Source organism: Trichosurus vulpecula, chromosome 5, assembly GCF_011100635.1.
Source record: "Trichosurus vulpecula isolate mTriVul1 chromosome 5, mTriVul1.pri, whole genome shotgun sequence".
Taxonomy (NCBI): Eukaryota; Metazoa; Chordata; class Mammalia; order Diprotodontia; family Phalangeridae; genus Trichosurus; species Trichosurus vulpecula.
The window spans coordinates 58,734,448-58,755,313 of record NC_050577.1 but is presented as its reverse complement, the minus strand read 5'-3'; the positions used below and the strand labels follow the sequence as shown (position 1 = coordinate 58,755,313).

Below are 20,866 nucleotides of genomic sequence, written 5' to 3'. Positions count from 1 at the left end.
CCCATGGACGCACACACACAGTTAGTTATAAGGTAAAGCTAAGTTTCAAATTTGGTTCCTTTGATTCCAAACCCAACACTACTATACAGGATAGTTACTGAGAAGTCTTCTAATGTTTGATAGGCAAAAATTACAAAGAGATGGAATTGGCTTTGTATAAGAAACAAACTCTCAATAATTAGAGTTGTTTGACAATAACAGAATTCTTGTTAAAGTATTCAGTCTCCCCATATCATTGTCTTCAGTTTTTAATAAGAAAAGATGGAAAGGAAATTCAAGCAGAGGGACTAGAAGACCTCTAAAGTTCTTTGCAATTCTAAGAGTCTATTATTTTATCATTTTAATGGCTAACTCTCGACTTCCATGTATATATCCAATGCTTAGTTTCTTCTTACAATAGTGCTTTCCCTCAAACTACTTTTTCTTACTTAAAAATAAAAGCTACTCAAGCAATCTACTGTTCTCTGTTTTATCCTGTTTTTTTTTTTCCAAATGTGTGGGATGAAAGACCCTCACCAATTAAAAAGTTAATTCATAATAAGGAGCCATCTCAAGGTGGGAACAGAAATAAATTTTATTCAGTTCTCAAGAATAGGGAGTCCTCTGCCAGAACAGACCTAGCAAGGGAGGTGCTTTACAAAAGGCAAAGCACCAATAATTATACCTAACACAAGAGAATTCCCGCCCACCTCTGACCCTTCTCACCATTGGCTGGGAGGCGGCCTTACAATCTGAGCATGAAAGCTAGACAGAGAACCAAGAAATCAAGGCACAGAAACTCCAATTCCCATTCCCTTAGTTAATGATTACAACTGTGGTGACATCTATAAATCTAAAGAAGGAGAATAGAATAAGGGGAGGGGGAGACCCTCTCCATTCTTTTACAGTACTTTTATAGTAAAGGAAAGCAGGTCACAGCAACCCTATTCTTACTGAGGAAATCTTTAAACCAGAAGCAGAAAAAAAGCACAAAAAGTTTCAGGGTAAACTTTCCCAGAGGCTCAGCCATCAGACTCTCATGTCCTCAGAATTTTCCACTTCCCTATTTCCCTATTTCTTGATTTTTAAACATTTCTTAGTATATATATATATATATTTACACAAATCTTCCCTGTGAAGTCTTCACATTTTATTTTCTTCACACAATTAAATAGCATTTCTAAAATTAGGACAATGGGTGATACCACTATTATCCATGAGAGAGTAATTTCCTTCAGTCTTCCAATATCAAAACAGAAACCACTACATATTCTAAAAATCTTTATAGTAGACGACTAGAACAAATTCTCTCAGTTGGGCAGGGGACTACCATTGATTATTTTGGAGACCTAATGAAAAAGCTTTTGAGCTTCAATCACTCTGTTACAGCCTGGACTAATGAATCCCAGGGGTTCAAAACAGCTGATCCGTCCTAGTGAAGCCGGGCCTATTAACATTTAAGATGCCTGACCTACTTTCTAACATAATCTTCCAAAGTAAAACAAAAGCCATTCAACATTCACTCAATAAAATCACAGAAACACTGCCTACTTTTTAAAGTATTCATTTCTTTAGAAGAGTAAGGCCCATTTTCTTGAATTATGATGTAAGTAATAACTACTCAGATTCTATAATGCTTTAAGATCTTTTTAAAAATTGCTTTACTCACAAAATCCACGTAAAGTACAAGTATTATGCAGAAGTATTATGCTACCCATTATACAGATGAGAAAAATTTAGATCCTGATAAGTTCAGTGACTTCTCCAGGATCATATATTTATTAAGTGGCATGCTTGTATTTGAACTCTAGTACCTTCTGACTTCCACTATATCATGCTGTCACTTGCATATTGATAAAAATAACAAAACCTCAGTAAATAATTGTAATTGTTCAGTCATTTTCAGTCATGTCTGACTCTTTGTAACCCCATCTGGGGCAAAAATACTGTGTAGTGGTTTGTCATTTCCTTCTTTAGCTCATTTTACAGATGTAGAAACTGAGGGAAACAGGGTTAAGTGACTTGTGCAGGGTCACAAAACTAGTCAGTGTCTGAGGCCTGATTTGAACTCAGGAAGGTGAGTTTTCCTGACTCCAGACCTGATACTACATCTACTAAATCACTTAGCTGCCCCCGAATAATATATATGTGTATGTATATACATATATACATATAGATTGATTTGTATTGGTCTTATTTCATCAGTAAATGAATGACAAAACATTTATTAATCTTACTATCATACAACCAGGTACCAGGGATCCAAAAGAAGTGCCTAGAACAGAGTAAGTAAGCATTTACTAATTAATTGTTTGCTTTATCTAGCTATTTAAATGCAGGAAAGCACAATATTCTCTTCCCTCTAAGAGCTTATATTCTAATGGAAGAGGAGGAGACAGAAAGGGAAGCAAGAGGGTGACTGCCCTTCAGGAAGAATTGGAAATGGCCTGGGGAGTAGGGGAGGCGAATGTTATGATTCATTTGGAGGCTGTTATAATGTTCCAAATGAGATATGAGTAGTAAAATTGGAAAGCTCAAGAAAAGACCTTTTCAAATTAACTTAGCAGGAGGGATGAGAGACTTTGAGAAATGAAAAATTCCTCTGAAGCGTCACACCTGAGTAATTTAGACAATGATTTTAACCCATATATTAGTAGAGACATCCGCAGGAAGAAGAGAACTGGGGATAAGATAATGAATTTGGTTTTCAATGTGGTGAATTTGAAAGTGCCAGTGGGACAGAAAGATAGAGGTATTCTATAGGCAGTTGGGAATGTAGAGCTGGTCTTCAGAAGGAAGACAACATCTGGAGACTGAGATTTTGGAGCATCCACAGGAAGGTGTTAGTTGAAGTTGTGGGAGTGCATGAGGTTATACAATAAGAAATTGGGCATAACCTCCTTCCTTTTGCCTATAATTAATGGATTGTCTAAAGTCCAGCACTTCTCAAACTGTGGGTTGCAACCCAATGTGGGGTCACAAAAAATTTGGCCACAGTAGAAGGTTTCTGAATGCACAATGACCAAAAATTAATTAAAAATCAAATGCATAATGAATCTGAGGTATTTGGGGTGGAGCTTGCCCGGGAGGGACTACTGCAGGCTTGGTTCTAAATAAAAAGCATGCATACTTTGCACAATGCAGGCCCTCAGGCCAAGAATGCTGCCAAAATGCTAAGAAAGGGGTCACAAGTGGAAGAAGTTTAAGAAGCCCTAGAAAGATTTCTGTTTGTTTTGGTTTTGTCAAAGTTTTTTGGAAGAGATGGGAAGGAGAGTAGACCTGTGATTTTGCTGATACAGGGAACTTCTATCCACCAAAGTTGATCAGAACTATACAGTAGTGTTATTATCCTACGATCAGTAGCTATACTATTTTTATCCTGATAGAGACTGGATTAAGGACTAGTGTAGGAGAAAATGAAGATACCCCCTCTGATGTTTCCAGCTGACTCCTGCTCTGAAACTAGCAGGATTAGAGAGTTGCTCCAGTCATGGAGACAATGCAGGAAATCTCAGAGGCAAGACTCAGCCTTGCTCTTCTTAACTCTGCACTAATTTACACAGTCTCCAAAAATCATTGGCTGCTAAAATCATTCTTTGTGTAAATTGACCATCATTTCAGATAATATTTGTATTTAAGTTTCTTAGTAATGGTTCAAGATTCTAGATTGCCTTTTCACCCTACTATAATGTGGTTAAATCATAGACATTATCAATCCTTTCAGATTATTTGAACCCCAATAATATCCAAAGCCTCCAAACTGCTTTTGCTCTATTCTAAAAATCCCCCTTTCTGTATCAGCAACTTCAAAGACCAGATAAGATTGACAAGGGGTATCTCTCCTGTTGGTGACAGAATGTCTACAACATTCTGAACAGTGAGCTAGAGACATTTTCATCTTGTGATTATAATCTCTAAATGACCCTCCCTTGTCAACTGTCTTGTTTACCTAAGAACTTCCTTTCTTTAATATGGAGATCATAAACTGTAGTTGGGATTTGTTACTTAAACCTTGTCTTTCTTCTTGTAGTCAATCCAAAGCTTCTGATTCCTTGATCATGTATCTGCTAGCTTCAAGGGAATAAACTATATGAATTTATATATCACCTAGCCATTTGCCTCCTTTAACCAAACCTTCAGGATGACAATATATAAATGACTTGCCCTCGTATATTCTATGATCTAGTTAAATCAGATTGATCACCACCTTTTAAAACATCATGTTTTCTAGTCTTTGTATATATGCTCACACTGTTCCTTACATTTAGAACGTCTCCCATTTCCCATCCCTAACTCAGGTTGCTAAAATTATTTTATTTGATTCTGAATTTAGAGTGTCCTGTGCTCCCTGCTGGAATAAAAAACCAAAACTGAAAGAGTCCCTGCCTTCAAGGAGATTACATTCTAAAATATTAAAAATAACACTTGTTTAAATGGCACCAAGGAGTTTTAGTCAAAGAGACTGGAAGTATGATAGTTAAAAATGGTGATCAGTGAAACAAGTGGTATACAAAGAGTGAGTGAGACACACCACAGAGCATAAGTTTTAAATGGAGGATTTATTAGCCTACAACCATTTGGGGTTCAATCCAAATCAGAATGGCCCCAAATTGGGGTGAAAAAGTAGTATTTATACAGAAAAAAACAGGGTGCAGTGGTTAATTATCTCTTGAAATTTATGGACCAGGTCACAAGGTGGTCTGGGGGCACAGGGACAGATCAAAGATTCTGACAGGTTATCTTTTGGTGGGATGATCTTATCTATTGACATTCCTTGGAGAAGTCATGGAGCCCCAGGGACTAAATGCCAAAAGGTCTGTTCTTTCTTATGCAAACTGGGGTTTTCTCAGGGCCTGTGGGGCAGGGGTCTCCTTAGCAATAACTGATTTCTCCAGTACCACACAAGCATGCCATTAGATTTGCATTACCAGTTCTTGCAACATTTCTACCACAGGATTGTCTGATACTTGATATCAGACATAAAAATCTCTGAGAACTGAATTATTTGAGAACGCCAAATGTTTCTCCAATAGAAATGTACCACTGCAATGTTGAAACTAGATTCCAACTCTCTTGAGCCCTTGCCAGTAAGTAATGAGAGGGAAAAATAAATCCTTATCTATGGCAAGACTATGTTTAAAGTGAGGAGGCTAGATTTCCCATCTTCTCAAAATTGTTTTCACTGATTTTCTTCTTTCAGGAAAGTCTAGATTTTACATAGATCAGGTAAAGAACATTAAGAATCAGAAAGTTTCACTTCGTGTTCAGTTCTTCCATTGACCAAGTGTATAATTTCAAAATATTTGCTGAACTTTTTGTGTCTCAGTTAAATTATTTATGGAATGAAGCCTTTGACTGTTCAGTTTGATTGGATAACCATGTATTAAACACTTACTCTGTGCAATGCACTCTGTTATGTAGTAGGAATGCAAGACAAAAAATGGAATAGCCTTTGCCCTCAAAGATCTTATATTCTAACTGTACAAGAAAGTATTTAAGGTCTAAAAGATCAAAAAGAGTTGGATTTTTTTACCCTAAAAAATCTAGACTGCCATCATTACTATGTTATAGTTTGACTCCACATCCAACATTAATCTTTCAACAATTTTTTAGGAAGCTATCGGAGGACCTGAGTGTACATTATCATTTACAGTTATTATCTATGTGACTTTGGGCACTAAACTACTCTGAGCCCAAGACATCTCTTTTATAAAGTGAGAAAGGTTGGGCAATATGCTTTCTGAGGTCCTTTCCACAGCTAAACCCATGAAACTATGATCATTTCTCATACAATGATGACACTAGCATACGACCATAAAATTTATACTTGCAAAGGTTTGGAGAGGAGATCTAGCTGAAATAATGTTTTTTATTTTTACAGAATAGCCTTTTGCAAATATACTCCTTCACATCTGCCCACCTATTTAGCCTGAAGTTACCAATCTTTCCTGAGGTCAGACTTAGCCATTGCACTTACATGGTATTCAGCATTCTTTTTTTTTTTTAAACAAATTGCTACAGACATTACATAGATTATTTTTCTGGTCTTGCTTAATTATTTTGCATTCATTTGTAAAAGTCGTTCCATGTTTCTCTGAATATTTCATAGTTATTGTTTGTTATGGGCAAGAAATATTTCATTATTTTCAGATAACACAACCGACTCTCAACTTCCTTCCATTTTTTTACTAAGATATTTATAGGCTGCTGTGAATATTGTGGCATAAAAGCAGTTAATCATTTAAGAACTTATTTATTACTTATTTGATGCCAGGAACTGCACTAGTTGCTAGGGGTATAAAGACAGAATTGAAGTACTCCTTGAGTTCAAGGAACTTATATTCTATCAGAAGAAATGAAAGAATGAGAGAGAGAGAGAGAAAGGGAGGGAGAGAGATGCATATCAAGGTAAATACAAGCAATATATATGTGTGTGTGTGTGTGTGTGTGTATGTACATGTGTATGTGTCTGTATGTGTATACATGAGATACTTCTTTTTGTCCTTGGCCTTTTCTTTTGTGTGTATGTTACTAGCACTGGGATCTCTGGGTCATAGGTTATAGATATTTCAGTTACTTTTTTTCCTCATAATTGCATACAATAGGTGGACCAAATCACAGGAAATGGTGTCACATTTGTTTTAATTTACATTTCTCTTATCATTGGCGATTTGGCACAATCTATTAATGATATGAGATTCTCTCCTCTGAGAAATTTGCCTGCTTACGTAGCGAGGAATGACTTGATTGTACACATTTGTATTACTTCTCTATACAATAACTCAGGTATCAGACCATCACCAGGGGTGACTGATGCAAGGATTTTTTTTCCTATTCTATAGCCTTCCTTCTTATCTTTGTTTCACTAATGTTGTTTCCTTTAAAAGCTTATCAATTTCACATAACTGAAAATCTAGTTTATCTTTTGTAATCATCTCTATCCCTTGTTTTGCTGAAAATTCTCCCCCTAAACATAGTTGTGAGAAATACCTCACTCCCTTTATTCCCCCTTTCTTAAAAGTGCTATGATGTTTCCTATTTAAATAGAGGATCAGTTTGTAATTTTTGTGGTATATGATGCTGATATGAAATCCTGATCCACACCAATTTTTTTTGTAAACCAGACAACTTTCTAGTTTTTCCAGTTGTCCTTGTCAACTGGGAAATCCTTCCCCCAAGTAATTTATCTTGTTGAGTTTATTGAATGCAATCAACTCGCTAATTTTCAGATGAAGAAACTGAGTTTAATGGAACACAAATATCTTTTTCAAAGTTTCACAAACACAGAGTAGTAGTGCCAGGATATGAATACATGTCCTTGAACTCTAAATCCAGTGGGTGTTAGAAGAAAAAGGATTTACATCTTCTACTCCTCTCTGATTTTGAAACATACTGTGTTGATAGGTTTCTACCTGTTCATAGTCTGCCAGGGATTTTACAATCCTAACGTCTTTTTTTTTAACTTAGCCTTCTAACTAAAAATGAATTTGTCATTTGGATCTAACAATCAGTTGGGTTTCAGCCAAACACCTGAATACAATTTCAGTGATACTGCTTTTCCCTCTTTTCTGTTCCCCTGAGATTTTAGAGCTTTGCCAAAGGCAACATATCATGGGATAATAACAACATTCATAGTTCAGCGGGTGGCCATGAGCCACACAAAGATTGTAACACATACTGAAAAACAAGCAGAGAAAATACATAATGAATACAAGCAATATGGAGTCAAAAACCACTATCTTTGGTTATCATAAATATTTGTGAAATGAGAAACTAAGTCGAATATGTGGATTCCTCTTAAACTTTATTCTAAAGTTTATTGTGTTAGGGTTTTTTAAGGGCTGGAAAGTTTTCCTTTTTTTTTCCCCTATACAACATCAGGAATTCATTGAGCCTTTTCACCCCAATGTTAATTATGCAAGTGGCCACCCATGTGTGTTTAATCAAAGAAGACCTTCAGTCCACTGAAGGGCTAGGATCTCTTCCTTGTTATGGTCTCTGGGTATTGTACCTTACATCCCTTCAAGTGCCTATCCAAAAAGAACTTCCAGGGGTAAAATGGAATGGTAAAAATGACTTTTTGTCTGTCTTACCAGACATGGGCCTACCTTTGTAAGCAAGAACACCTCAGCATACTTTGCAGTATCTCAAAATTGGCCAGTTTTTCATGGGGAGGGGAAAGACTTCTGACAGCTCTTAGATCCTTAGCCCAAGCAGCTCCAACAAGTCCAGGACTGCATTTAAACTTCAAAAACTGAAATGTTTGCTTTAAGCTACATCTTTGGGGGAGGGGGAAGAGGCCTAAGTGAAATTACAAGTAAAAATCAAAAGCATAACACCTGCCCTACTTAACAGAAAAGGTTGTTGTGAAGATCAAAAGAAAAAAGCATAGAAAGAAAAACGGGCAAGTTACAGACACAGAAAATGACTGAAGAGATAAGCCAAAAAAAAGAGGTGGGAGGAGTTGTTAGGTGCAGATGAAAAACCAATTTTACTGGGTAGGAATTTTAGAGCTGAAAGGGTCATCTGGTTCAACCCCATCATTTTGCAAATGAGGATACTGAGAAACAGAAAAGTTAGTGACCTGCCTAATGCTGGGTTATTTCCATCATCAACCTTCTCTTTCCCATGTGCTATAAACCTGTACTGAAGAAGTTGTGAGCCATTTGAAAAGGATCTTGAAAATTTATATTGGGCCCTGCCTATTATATGGTAAACTTTTTAGTCTTCCATAGTTGACTCTATGTCTTGCTCCCCCGCAACACTATTCCAAGCCTTCTTTCTTCTAGGATCTGATACATACATTCCTGTAGTCCTCTCACCAAAGGAATTCAACTCATTTTCATAAGAAAAGAGAAGCTATTTATCATTAACTACCTCTTTTCCTCCATCCTAGCCTTTAAGCCCTTATCTTCCCTTTTCCTTCTTTGCTCCACTAATAGATAGCCCTTCTCCTCACCAACTCTATCCCCTTCCATTTTCTAAAGCTATTTAGCCTTTCTATCATCACTGCTCTCCCTCTACTATCTTCAATTTCTTTTGACATATGGGTTGCCTTCTTGTTGTCTACAAACACATTTAGGTCCTTCTTCAAGCCTCCAAGAACCTCCAGTTGACCCCAATAAACACTATAGAAAAGTTATAAAGTTGTCATCCAACATGACTCCTTCCCTTCACTGCCAAAGTTTTAGAAAAGTCATATAGAATTTTCTTCCTCCTCACTTCTCAATCCTGCTATTTTGATTTTTGATTCCACCACTGACCCAGGACTGCTAATTCCAAGGAGACCAATGACCTCTTGATCAATAAATACAGTTACAATAGCCTTTCACCTGCTCAATCCTTATTGATCTCTCTGCAACATAGTGAGGTAGAAGTAGTGGAGTCAGAGGACGTGAGCTGGAATTCTGCCTCTGCTACATTCTATGTGTGTGGCCCTGGAAAAGTTGCTTCATCTCTCTGGGCTTCAGTCCTTGTCTGTAAAATGAAACAGTTGGACTAGATAACCTCAAAGATCCCATTCAGATCCTATGACACTGGTGATCATTCTCTCCTTCTGAATTCTCTTTCCTTCCTCAATTGTCAAAGTACTATGTTCTAATTGTTGAACTCCTATAGATCCCATACCACATTTCAATCTCTTTTGATGCATTATCACATATGTCCAATAGTCTCATCATGGCTATTTTCCAATGCTTTCTTCTAGGTAATCTTTTCTCTCTGTCCTTTCTCTCAGTGATCATAGCTGCAAAGGATTTAACTAACATCTCTAGCCAGATAATGCCCAAATCTACATACAAAATTTGTGAGAATATAAGGTAATGCTGAAATTTCGTTCATTACATCTGACCATGTCACTCCCCTGCTCAAGAAGCCCCTGTAGGTCCCTCTTGCCTTTGGAATTGAAATATAAATTCCTTTACCTGATTTTCTAAACCCTTCACCATCCAGGCCCAGACTATTTTTTTTCTGGCCTTTTCACATTCATCCCCTACACTCCAGCCAGACTGGCCCACATGCTGTTTCCTCTACAGAATATTCTGACTCTCAGTTCTGTGGATTTTCAGAGGCTGTTCACTCAAAAAGTGCTCCTTCCTCCACTCAACCCATTTGAAATAAAGTTCAGCTCAAGTGGTAACTTGCAGGAATCCTATGTGTGTTCCCCAGTTGCTTTCCCAGAATTTTCCTCCAGAAATTTCTTCATATCAACATTGTGTATCTAATTAAAGTTTAATAGATGTAGACTGGCCTGGCCTATGGAGGTTGGGGTGGGGAAGGGTGGCAGGGCAGTCATTGGAGAATGTACAGATATTCCCCATCTGGTTCAAGTCATCATGAGGAAATTATGAAAAGTCAGTTCCCGGTCATGAGTGTTATCAGGGGTGAATGTTATCAGGGATGAACCGGCCTTTAGGAGATAAGTCCTTACATCACACACAGGCATTTCCTTCCTAATCTTAGTACAAAAAATCATTTGGAATCCTTGAGTATATTTGCTTCTGTTCATGACTCAGGAGTTTATATTGTATGAAGGGAAACACAAGGAAGGGACTGGCAAGGCAATGACAGCACAGAACAACATTACTCACCACAAATGAAAGGGTTCTCATCTGAATTGTCAGCACAATCATCTACAAAATCACATCGATTATCCTTTGGGATGCAGTGCTTGTTAGCACACAGGAATTCCTGAGCAGTGCATTTTTTCTCTGAGATGATTAGAGGGGAACAATCTTGAAAGGCAATATCATCCACTGCTACATCTCCCACGTAACTGACACCATGTATTGCCCTGAAGACAATCTACAAAGTAATGGAAAGAACCATTGGAGAGAGTTGTCATTCAACAAGTTCAGGGGACAATTCTGAAATAGTTGCCACCTAGAAGGCTGACTCAGTACAGTCAGAAATCTTGGGAACCAGTTTATATCTAGATAGAGCCAAGTCAGGAAGCATAGGAGTAGAGCAAGTTGGTAGAAAGGGTAGAAGTCAATGCACCATTTCTATGCACTGGTGTTTTTACCAGTGAAGGGAATCAGAGATAACTTCTTTCCTATCTCATAATTTTATTGGATCTGGAAGGGAGAAACATGAAGAGTTGAGTTGGCCTGTCGATTAGTCAATAAACATTCATTAAATGCCTCTTATGTACTAGGCAACATGCTAAGCACTGGCTTGCATAGTTCACTGAAGGAAGAGAATTCATAACATCACAGCTTTAGAACTAGATGGGTTTGCAAAGCAATGTGGTTCACTGTCCCTCAACTTTGCAGATGAGGAAGTTGAGGTCTAGGCAAGGAAAGTCTCTTTTAGGGACTTGCCTAAGGTCACATACGTAGAAAGTGACATATGCTCTTGACTGCAAAGTCATCAGTGTTCCACTGTGCAATGCTACCTCCCTAACAGCTGCTTTCTTCTTTTACCTTACTTCCTCATCTGCCTCCAAATATACTTGTCCAGATGAGCAAAAGGTACCAAACCTAGCTACCAGGTTTTTATTTTTGAGTGGATTTTTTTTTGTATTTTTACCAAATCTATTGAGTGTAAAATGCTTGTAAGTTTCCCTTGATCCATTTGTGTGCCAAATAGAGTTCTAATGTTTCATTTTGTTTGAAAGAAATGTACCTATTGTAGAAATCAAAAGCCTAAAAAAATAAGAAGAAAGTCACAATAAGAAGGATTAATGTCGCACTTTGAAACGAACAAGCAAACCAAGGTGATTTGACAATTATGAAAACACTGTTTCAACAACACAAACATTCTCTTACTTTTACATCCCAACTTTTAATGGAGACTACTAGATGGGTTTCTCTTACACTCTATTTTAGCCCCCAGGTACAAATATGCTTTCATCACAGGAAGTTTTCTCTCATTTTTTAGTGAATTTAGAATGATTGCCTGTAAGCTCTAAAGAATAATGGGCAGACAAGGTCGCTTTGACCCTCACACTGCATTTTGAGCATAAACTTTGTTCTTTTCTTCAGAAATATGATGATATTCCAACTTTAACTCAGTTGTCGTCAGGCTTCCCAAATTCACTTCCAACCTACATTTTCTGATGTGTTAAGAGACACGTGCCAAATTTTTTATTCCATTTTGTGCTGAGGTACTTGTGTTTCAAGTACTCGACTAGTAGAACAGTGTTACTACCATTAGATCTCTCACTACAGCAAGGAGATGAATTAAACAGATTTTTCAATAATTTCAAATTTCAAACATTTGTAAAAGAGAAACTTTTAGAGTAACTATCCAATAACAAAAGAAAACAACAATAAAAATTATAGCAAAAACAATACAGAAGACACAAGAGCACACAGAGTCATAATCTATGCAAAGGAAAAATTAGGAAAGCTGTAAAGATTGTGTGCCCAGGACAAATATCTGGAAGGAAAAAAAAATCTGTCAATTATATAATGTTTCCTCAATAAATAATAGCTGAACTAAGTCTATCTTTCAAAAAGCAATGTACATCCCTCTGTGTAATGATTTTTCAATAAGTCCATTTTATTAATCATAATTTGCTGAAGTTAATATTAAAAATCCATTTAAGAAAGAACTGGTGGAGTCTGAATACAGATCAAAGCATACTTTATTTTTCTTGGAGGTTTTTTTATCTGTTTTCTTTCACAACATGACTAATATGGAAATATGTTTTGCATGACAGCAACGAATTTGGACCTCAATTTTTTTTAAAAAAATGGATGTTAAAAATTTTACATATAGTTGGAAAAAAGAAAAAAATTAAAAAGAAAAAAATACATTTATAAGCCATGAGAATATACAAACTGTCCAGTAGAGGAAGATACCCAAGAAATAGATAGTAAGCTGCCTCAGGGTTGTGACTGTTTTGTTTCTGACTTTCTATGCCCACCACCTCATACAGTACCTGGCACATAGTATTCTCTTAATACATGTTTGTTGGGTTAAATCAAATACCATTGAGATGATTTCGGGTTAGGGAGTAGCATTTTCATTTAAAAAAAACTAGATAGATACATATAGATATATACACACATACATATGTGTGTGTATATATATCTATACATATATATGTTGCATGAATATGGAGAGAGACAGAAAGAAAGGGAAGATCAGAGGGAGGGAGGGAGACAGAGAAAGAAAGCAGAACAGAGAGAGAGAGATTGAGAGTGAGAGAAAGAGAGAGAGAGAGAGAGAGAGAGAGAGAGAGAGAGAGAGAGAATCCATATGTAGATAATCAAGAGTTGAAAATACATGGATTTACCAACCAGATGGGGGAGATGAGGTGAGAGAAAAATATATATGGGCATGAATTTAATTCAGAAAAAATACTATGGAGCAAACCTAAAATGAAAAGTTCAACAACAAACATTCACAGTGAAAATAATTGGATTACAAACCTGAATATTGGACTGAATACCTAAAAACACCTCTACTTTTTTCCACTGGTCACCCTGCGGGCCAGTCTGTGCCCAAAGTCTGGTTGTCACATTATCATTCGTAATGAGTACCTAGGGAAAAAAAATTGCCTATCAATAGTATTTAGCTGCAGTATTTAGCTTTAGTATGCTTTAAATGTACTCTAAAATCCCGCCATCAAAGCTTCTTACAGAAGAAACTGAGCCTGTGCTCCCTTTGTATATTTAGCGCTGTTCAATAATCATAATAATTATTACTATAGAATGTTGCACAGTGCCTTTCTAAATATTATCTTATTTTATCCTCACAACAACCCTGGGAGATAAGTCCTCATTGTACAAGAAATTAAGTGACTTGCCCAGGATCATAGTTGGTAAGTGCTTATGGATAGATTTGAACTCTGGACATCCTGACTCCATGTCTAATGGCCTGTCACTGCACCACCAAGCTGCCTCAGTAAGAGTATTTAATAAATATTGTCTGATGAAAGTTAAGATAAATGAATATGTCAGTGTATACTGTTTGAAAATAATCTCTATAAATGGTTAATTTATCAAGCATCCGTCAAGCACAAAGCCTTTTTTCAATGACATTTTTTGAAGATTTTGGAATAGAATTCCACTTCTCAGGATTGAAATGACCATAGAAATTAGAAATCAATGAGTTTAACACCATTTTAAAAGTGAGGAAACTGAGGATCAAAGAGATTAGATGCCATCTCAATTTCAATAACAATTCAATTATTAAATGAATACAATGTGTTAGATTCTTGGGTTTTTTCCTTGTTTGTTCCCCTCCCTCCCCCCCCCCCAAAGGAGAATTCAGATAAGTCTCAGCAGGTACAAGAGTAACATTAGTTTATTGGCTCAAAGCTATAATAGAAATTTCTCTTTATGATGGCAAGAAAGAAGCCTTCAAGGGAACTACTGACAATCATCAGGAAGAGTAAGAGAAGTTAATGGCTCAAAATAATTGACTTAAGGGATCTTTAATTTATTCTTTTGAAACATTACATCTTTGACATCCAAAGAATCATTTTAAAATAGTTTTTGGAGCCTTGGATTTCGGAGAATAAAGCTAACTTTTATGGTTGCCACTATAATCTTTATTTTTTAGAACAATTTTCAAGACATTTTTTGCAAAGCCAAACTTTCTGATCCTCATGCAAAACATCATCTCTTTCAACTTAGTTGTCATAAAATTCTTGGTCCATAAAATTCAAGTTAATTCAACATATTATCAAAGTCAGCAAAAGCACAATTTCTAACCAAAAAATAAAAAGCTTTTGTAAAGAGTCATTATTAGGAATGGAAAATTATGCCTGTGTCTGCCTTCCTCTGACTTCCACGTTTTAAACAAAGCACTCAAGGGAAAAATATCAGAATCTACAAGAATTTGGTATCTCATTATCTATGTGCAGAAATGATTCTACTGTTGCTTATAGAATTAGGATTTTCATCGTTTTGCTGCATTTTTTCCCAATTTCTGATGTAGGTTGACACAACGCTTTCTATTAATACATTTTTCTCTGAGAAAATAACAGAACGTGGAAAATGTTACTAATTAACCTTATAATATCTATTGTTCATGTAGTAAACAGTTCAAACCACTACCATTTTGTAAAAATGGAGCCTGAAGATGAAAGATACCAGGTGGTCTACCCACATCTGATTTGATGCCAGTTAAAAAAGGAAATAATGAGTTCCACCTCTCTACCCACAAGACTACTTTATCTCTATTTTAGTTTATTTAAAACTCCTACACTTGTATTTTTTTAATAAAATTAGAAACATCTCAGAAATTAAAGTTCAAGTTTCTCAATGTGACTGAGTATTAGAGTGTTGAAGCAGAAAATTCCTTGGATTTGGAATAAGAGGACCTTGTTTTTCCTCCTGTTTCTTCCACTTACTACCTAATGACCTTAGGCAAATCATTTGCCCTCTCTTGACCTTAGTTTCCTCAAATATAAAAGGGGATTGGATGCATCACTTCTAAGGTCTGCTCTACCTTTAAATTTACAATCCTAGCCAAATGTCATCCACGTTGTTTTCTAAAATTCCTTTATCAGTGCTCCAAGTGAAGTCAAAGATGAGGTAGACAAGAGTAAAGAGGAAAAAGAGGATGTTGGGCAGGGAGGAAGAGGAGGAAGGGAAGAGAAGAAAGGAGACAAGGAGGAAGAGAAGGAAGAGTGTGTGTGTGTGTGTGTGTGCGCGCACGCGTGTGCACACGTGTGTTTTCAAAGGACTGTATGTTTTATAAGTTCAACATCTCTTGTATGGTATTCTTTCCTGTTCCTAGAATCTTACATTTCTTATTGTCCATGACTGCTTAGTTTACAGTTAAAAAAAAAAAGAAAATCAAATTTTATGAGGACCCAATGCTATCCTTTAGGTAAAGCAGCCTTTTTAAATTATGAAGATACAAATGAATATTAGCTGTTATTTCTATATTAGTTCACACTAGTTTATCTAATTAATCAACCCGTTAATACTCATTTTCACATAACAATGAATATTATCTTGGGGAAAGAATCTTAATCTCTCTTTTCTATCTATGTGCCTATCTACATACATTATATTAATACTTAGTATATATGGTATCTATCCCTCTATAAAGATAGATATGTAGACATAAATATAAATAGATATTTGAATGCTGATGGGTATATAAAGGACAGAGAAAGGAAAAGAATGAGCAAAGTTCTTGTAGTACAGGGCCCTTAGTCTCCACCTGGGTACAACATTGGGGACTATGAACAAAATGGGCAGTGGAACCTTTAATAAAATATTTAGGTTGACAATAAGCTTATATAGATTGTGTATTTACAATTCTTCCCTAGGGCCAGACTGGTCCCAACTCTCCATACCTTCTTGGCATACAGAATACCGACACGCCTGACTCTTCTTTAAAATACAAAGGTATCTTTAGCAGTCTTTCTGCCTGAATGACTCTCTTTTTAAGAAAAATAAAAAGTGGGATATTTTCTTTCTGGAAGATTGCCCACACAGACAACTGGAGAGAAGAACAGGCTTAGGTTAGATGGAAAATCTTTTACCGTGATGAAACATACATTTGACTTAAGGAAATTGAATAATATGTTAAACCACCAATTAAAATGATCATTTCCCAGGCCCAAAAGAAAAACAGGATGAGCCTAAAGGATGTTAGGTAGTAGTCCTAAAAAAAAGAACAATAATTTGCTATTTCTTTTTTTTTTAATTTTTCAAGAGAATGTGTTTGTCTCTTAAGTGATGACAATCGGTAGTGGTCCTTCTGTAACAGAATCGATATTAACCAGGGTCCTCCTGGTCCCTTGTAGGTTAAGCTAGCTCATTCCCTAAAAGGCAAGGAAGCTGTCCCTACAATATATTTGGCAGGGGGCATTTTAAGCATAGTTGGTAATCTCAGGCTGTTTTTCAGCTTCACGGTCACCTAAAAACATAAAAGGTTTGCCCATGTGGAGCCTGGGCAATTTGTATTAGGAATATGTCCACAGGTCCCCAATGTCACCAGACTCTGCCTTCCTGATTCAATATGTTTTCTGGTATGATGTGGAATGCAGCTAAGTGTTAGACCCTTGCTCAGTAACCTGAAAATACTATCGCCAAGTCAACCATTATTTAACTGTCGAATGACCTAGGAGCATCTAATTTTTTTATCTAAACTACCAGAGGCCTGGTTTGAGAAAAGTCATACCCAGACACATTCGTTCTAGTCATAGAGCAAACAGTTGAATCATTGAATCATGTAATCTGTCCTAAGGACTATACAGGACTGCTGAAATAGCACTAGATTTCTAGTCACAGTACCTCACTTCAAACCCTGACTTTGCCACTTGCCACCAATGTGACCTTGAACAAGTCACTTAATTTCCTTGGGCCTTGTTCGTCTCCTGTGTAAAGTGAAGGGGTTCCACCAGATAGATGTATTAATACGAGGCTCTTGAGTGTGCCTGAACCAGATCATAATGTATTGAGAGATAGTTAACAAACAAAAATACTCTAGAACATAATGTTGATATGTAATTTTTACAGTCTGTGGGGATCTTAATGTTCAAATTTGAGTTTGACCTCAGTGCAATAGATGATGCTATGGTCCCTCTTAACTCTCAATCTATGACCTCAGGTACCACGGGAGAAGTATAGAATCCTAGAATACTAAAAAGTCACCTACTCTGACCTCCTCATTTTACAGAAAAAGGAGGAAGAAACTAAGAAAGCTTAACAACCTGCCCATTCTTGTGTTATTCTCACCACTAGACTTAGATGTTCCTACTCTTTTGCTATAGACCTACCCCAGATAGAGAAAGTCACATAACCACACTTGGTGGATTCAAGACATATTTACGTTATGAAGCAAATTGGCCAAGGTCATATATTGTTAGCTTATGGCAAGGCCAGGCTGAGAAGTCATGCCTTTCTTTCCTAAATCAGTGATCACTTTATTCCCTGAAGCCTAAGGTGGAATTAATAAAGATTGGAAGCATCAGTCCAAATAACATCGGAAATTTTGTGTGGATGTGTGCATGCCAAGAGTGATTGGGAGAGGGAATGCTCTTTGTCTGAACAGGCCAAGAAAGACCACTGGAGAGGAGAACATTGTTGTAAAATTCAAAACAACTGATCCCATGAGTGGTTACGGCTTTGTGTAGGTCCACCTGACCACATCGAACTCAGGATATTGATTCTGAAAACTGTCTAGTATATTCCAAGAATCAGATTGACTTGCATGGAACTGTAACTTCTGAGAGGTGATAAAGGTCATAAATTGTGTACAGAAATTTACCTCTTCAGGTCTTATTCTTGCTATTACCTTTCTCAATCATACCATACTGGAAGCAGTGAATTGTTCATTTTCATTTATTAGCAGGCTAGATTTTAATAACACTAAATTACAGGGAATGGAAAATTCAGTTGCTGGAGCCGTACCTTGAGAGAGCCGACTGTGGCTCCGTTCATGTGATTCCAAAACACTATCTTACATTTTGGCCCTGTGAGTGAAATAACCGGAGTGACGATGTCAGCAGTATGATTGTACTTTCCATATGAACTGTCTGCATAGAGATAATAGCCATCTGTGGTGTTTCTGTAGAGAAGAAGGATTTGTTTCATTAGAGAAAAAGAAACCATAAAATTAGCAGCAATATACTAGTGGGCTACTTTAAGGTTTTCAAAGGACTTTCATCATAATAACCCTATTGAGGTATGCATTGCAAATTACTATCCCTATTTTTCAGATATTAAAAACTGAGGCCCAGAGAGGTGAAGTGATCTGTCCATGACTATATATTTTACTAGCTGTGTGACCCTGGGCAAGTCACTTAACCCTCTTTGCCTCAGTTTCCTCATCAACATTCGGTTTGTGTTGTCCAAAAGGCAATTGGCAATGCAGTAATGTAGCAAAGGAAAAAGCCTGGGGCTATATACTCAGATCTCAGATTCATCTTCAGAGTGATAATAACTGAATCAATGGAAATGATAAAGTCATCAAGTGTGAAATATACAGATGAAAAAGGAGGCCCAAAAGAGACCATTGGGATGTATCCATATTTAGAGTAAGGGACATGGATGATGATCCTGGAAAGGAGACTGGGGAGAGTTCAGAAAGGTAGGGGAAAAACCAAGAGGAAACAGTCCAGTTACTATCACTGCACGGATGAATCTGATATCTGTGTATACAGAGCCAGTGTGTTAGACTATTCTATACCAGGCACTAGGCTAGGCACTGGGGATACAAGTACCACGAATGACATAATCTATCTCTATGCACTCATAATAGGCACTAAATGTGTACATGTTGTTGATATATCTTGATTCATTGACCTCTCTGTTGACCACTCTTTCCTCCAGGATAGTCTTTCCTTTTGGGATTCAGTATCAAGTACTTAAGAAGTGCCTATTGTGGACCAGGCACTAGGCTAAGCACTGGAGATGCAAGTACAAAGAATGAAATAATCCTTATTCACATTAAGTTTCCATTTTAATGGAGGAAACAAATTTGTATATATGTGTATGTACATGAACACATACGTGTGTGTCTGTGTATAAAGTTAATAAGTTTATACATTAAACTTTAAATAGGAGGCAATTTGGTAGACTAGCACTTTGGATGACTGGGAAGGTTTATGGAAGAGAGCTGTATCATAAAGGAAGGGGAAAGAGGTACTCTCTGAGATAGATACAAGGAGGGAGTGCATTCCAGATATCAAAGACTAAAGCAGAATGATGAGAAATGAGAGTGTCATGAGGGAAGAACTGAGACAAAGCCAATTGAATTGGGTCAAAGAATGTGGGAAGGGAAGTAATATCCAATGTGATTGGAAGGACAGATTGAGGCCAGGTTGTATATGGCTTTAATAGCTAAAGCTCAAAGTTTTTATTTAATCCTTGAAGTAAAATGAAGCTGTAGAAGTTGTCAGTTGAACAGGAAAGTCATGTGATCAGATCTGTTCTTCTGGGAAATTTCTTTGACAGAGTTGCAGAGGATGTATGGAGTAGGGAGAGAATTAAGGCAGGGACAGTAATTGGGGGGCTGTTTGTAATAATCAAGGCAAGTGGTGACGAGGGTCTCTGAAAAGAGAATGAAGGTGTCAGAGAAACAGCAAGATTAGTAATTGTTAAGATATGTGGGGTGAGAGAGAATGAGCAGTTGATAGGTAGCGTTAAGAAAAGGCCATCATATTTGTCAATTAAGAAATCACTGGTAATTTGGAGTATTTTCAGTTGAACAATGAGGTTAGAAGCTAGACTGAAAAAAGGTACACAATATATTCCTTCATTAGTCCTTTAAAATCATTTGCATCAATCATAGTTTTTAAAGTATTCAAAGTTGATTCTCCTTACAATGTTGTTGTGGTATAAATTGTTCTGGCTCTGCTCATTTCTTTCTTTATCAGTTTATAAAGTCTTCAAAATTGTTTTCTAATGTTGATATTATATATAAATTGTTTTTTCTGCTTATTTAACTGTATCTGTTCATAAAAGTGTTTCCATGTTTCTGAAATAATCTATTTCCTTTATTTCTTATGAGACAATAGAGTTCTGTCACATTCAAATACAACAATTTATTTAGCCATTCATCACTTATGGGCATTCTTTTAGTTTCTAGTTTGGTTTTTTCTACAATAAAAAGAGTTGTTTTAAGTATTTCTGTCCATAAAGGACCTTCTCATCTTCTTTTGATTTGGGGAAGGGCAGAGTTAAACACCTAGCAACGGGATAGCCTGGTCAAAGGTCATGTGATATTTGCTAAATTTCAAGAATATAACTCTAAATTGCTTTCCAGAATGGTCACACCCCTTCATGATACATCGACGTGCCACAGCCTCCCCAACATTTAGAGTTTTCCCTTTTTGTCATCTCTGTCAAGATGACGGGAGTGAAATGGAATCTTAGAAGTGATTGAATATCTGTTTTTCTACTTAGTACTTGTTTGGAGCATTTTTTTTTAATTATGGCTATAGATAAGCAAAAAAAAGTCAGTAATCTCA

General features: G+C 36.7%; 1 protein-coding gene across 1 annotated transcript in view; it reads right to left on the bottom strand.

Annotated features, from left to right (window-relative positions):
* The window catches only part of MALRD1 (MAM and LDL receptor class A domain containing 1), a gene marked incomplete at its 5' end in the record, with an annotated part of 881,642 nt that overhangs the window by 514,356 nt on the left and 346,420 nt on the right, over nt 1-20,866 (bottom strand). The window contains 3 exons of the mRNA XM_036760519.1: nt 10,569-10,782; nt 13,359-13,469; nt 18,306-18,462. Coding sequence (XP_036616414.1) covers nt 10,569-10,782; nt 13,359-13,469; nt 18,306-18,462 — 482 coding nt within the window. The remainder of the gene's footprint in view (nt 1-10,568; nt 10,783-13,358; nt 13,470-18,305; nt 18,463-20,866) is intronic.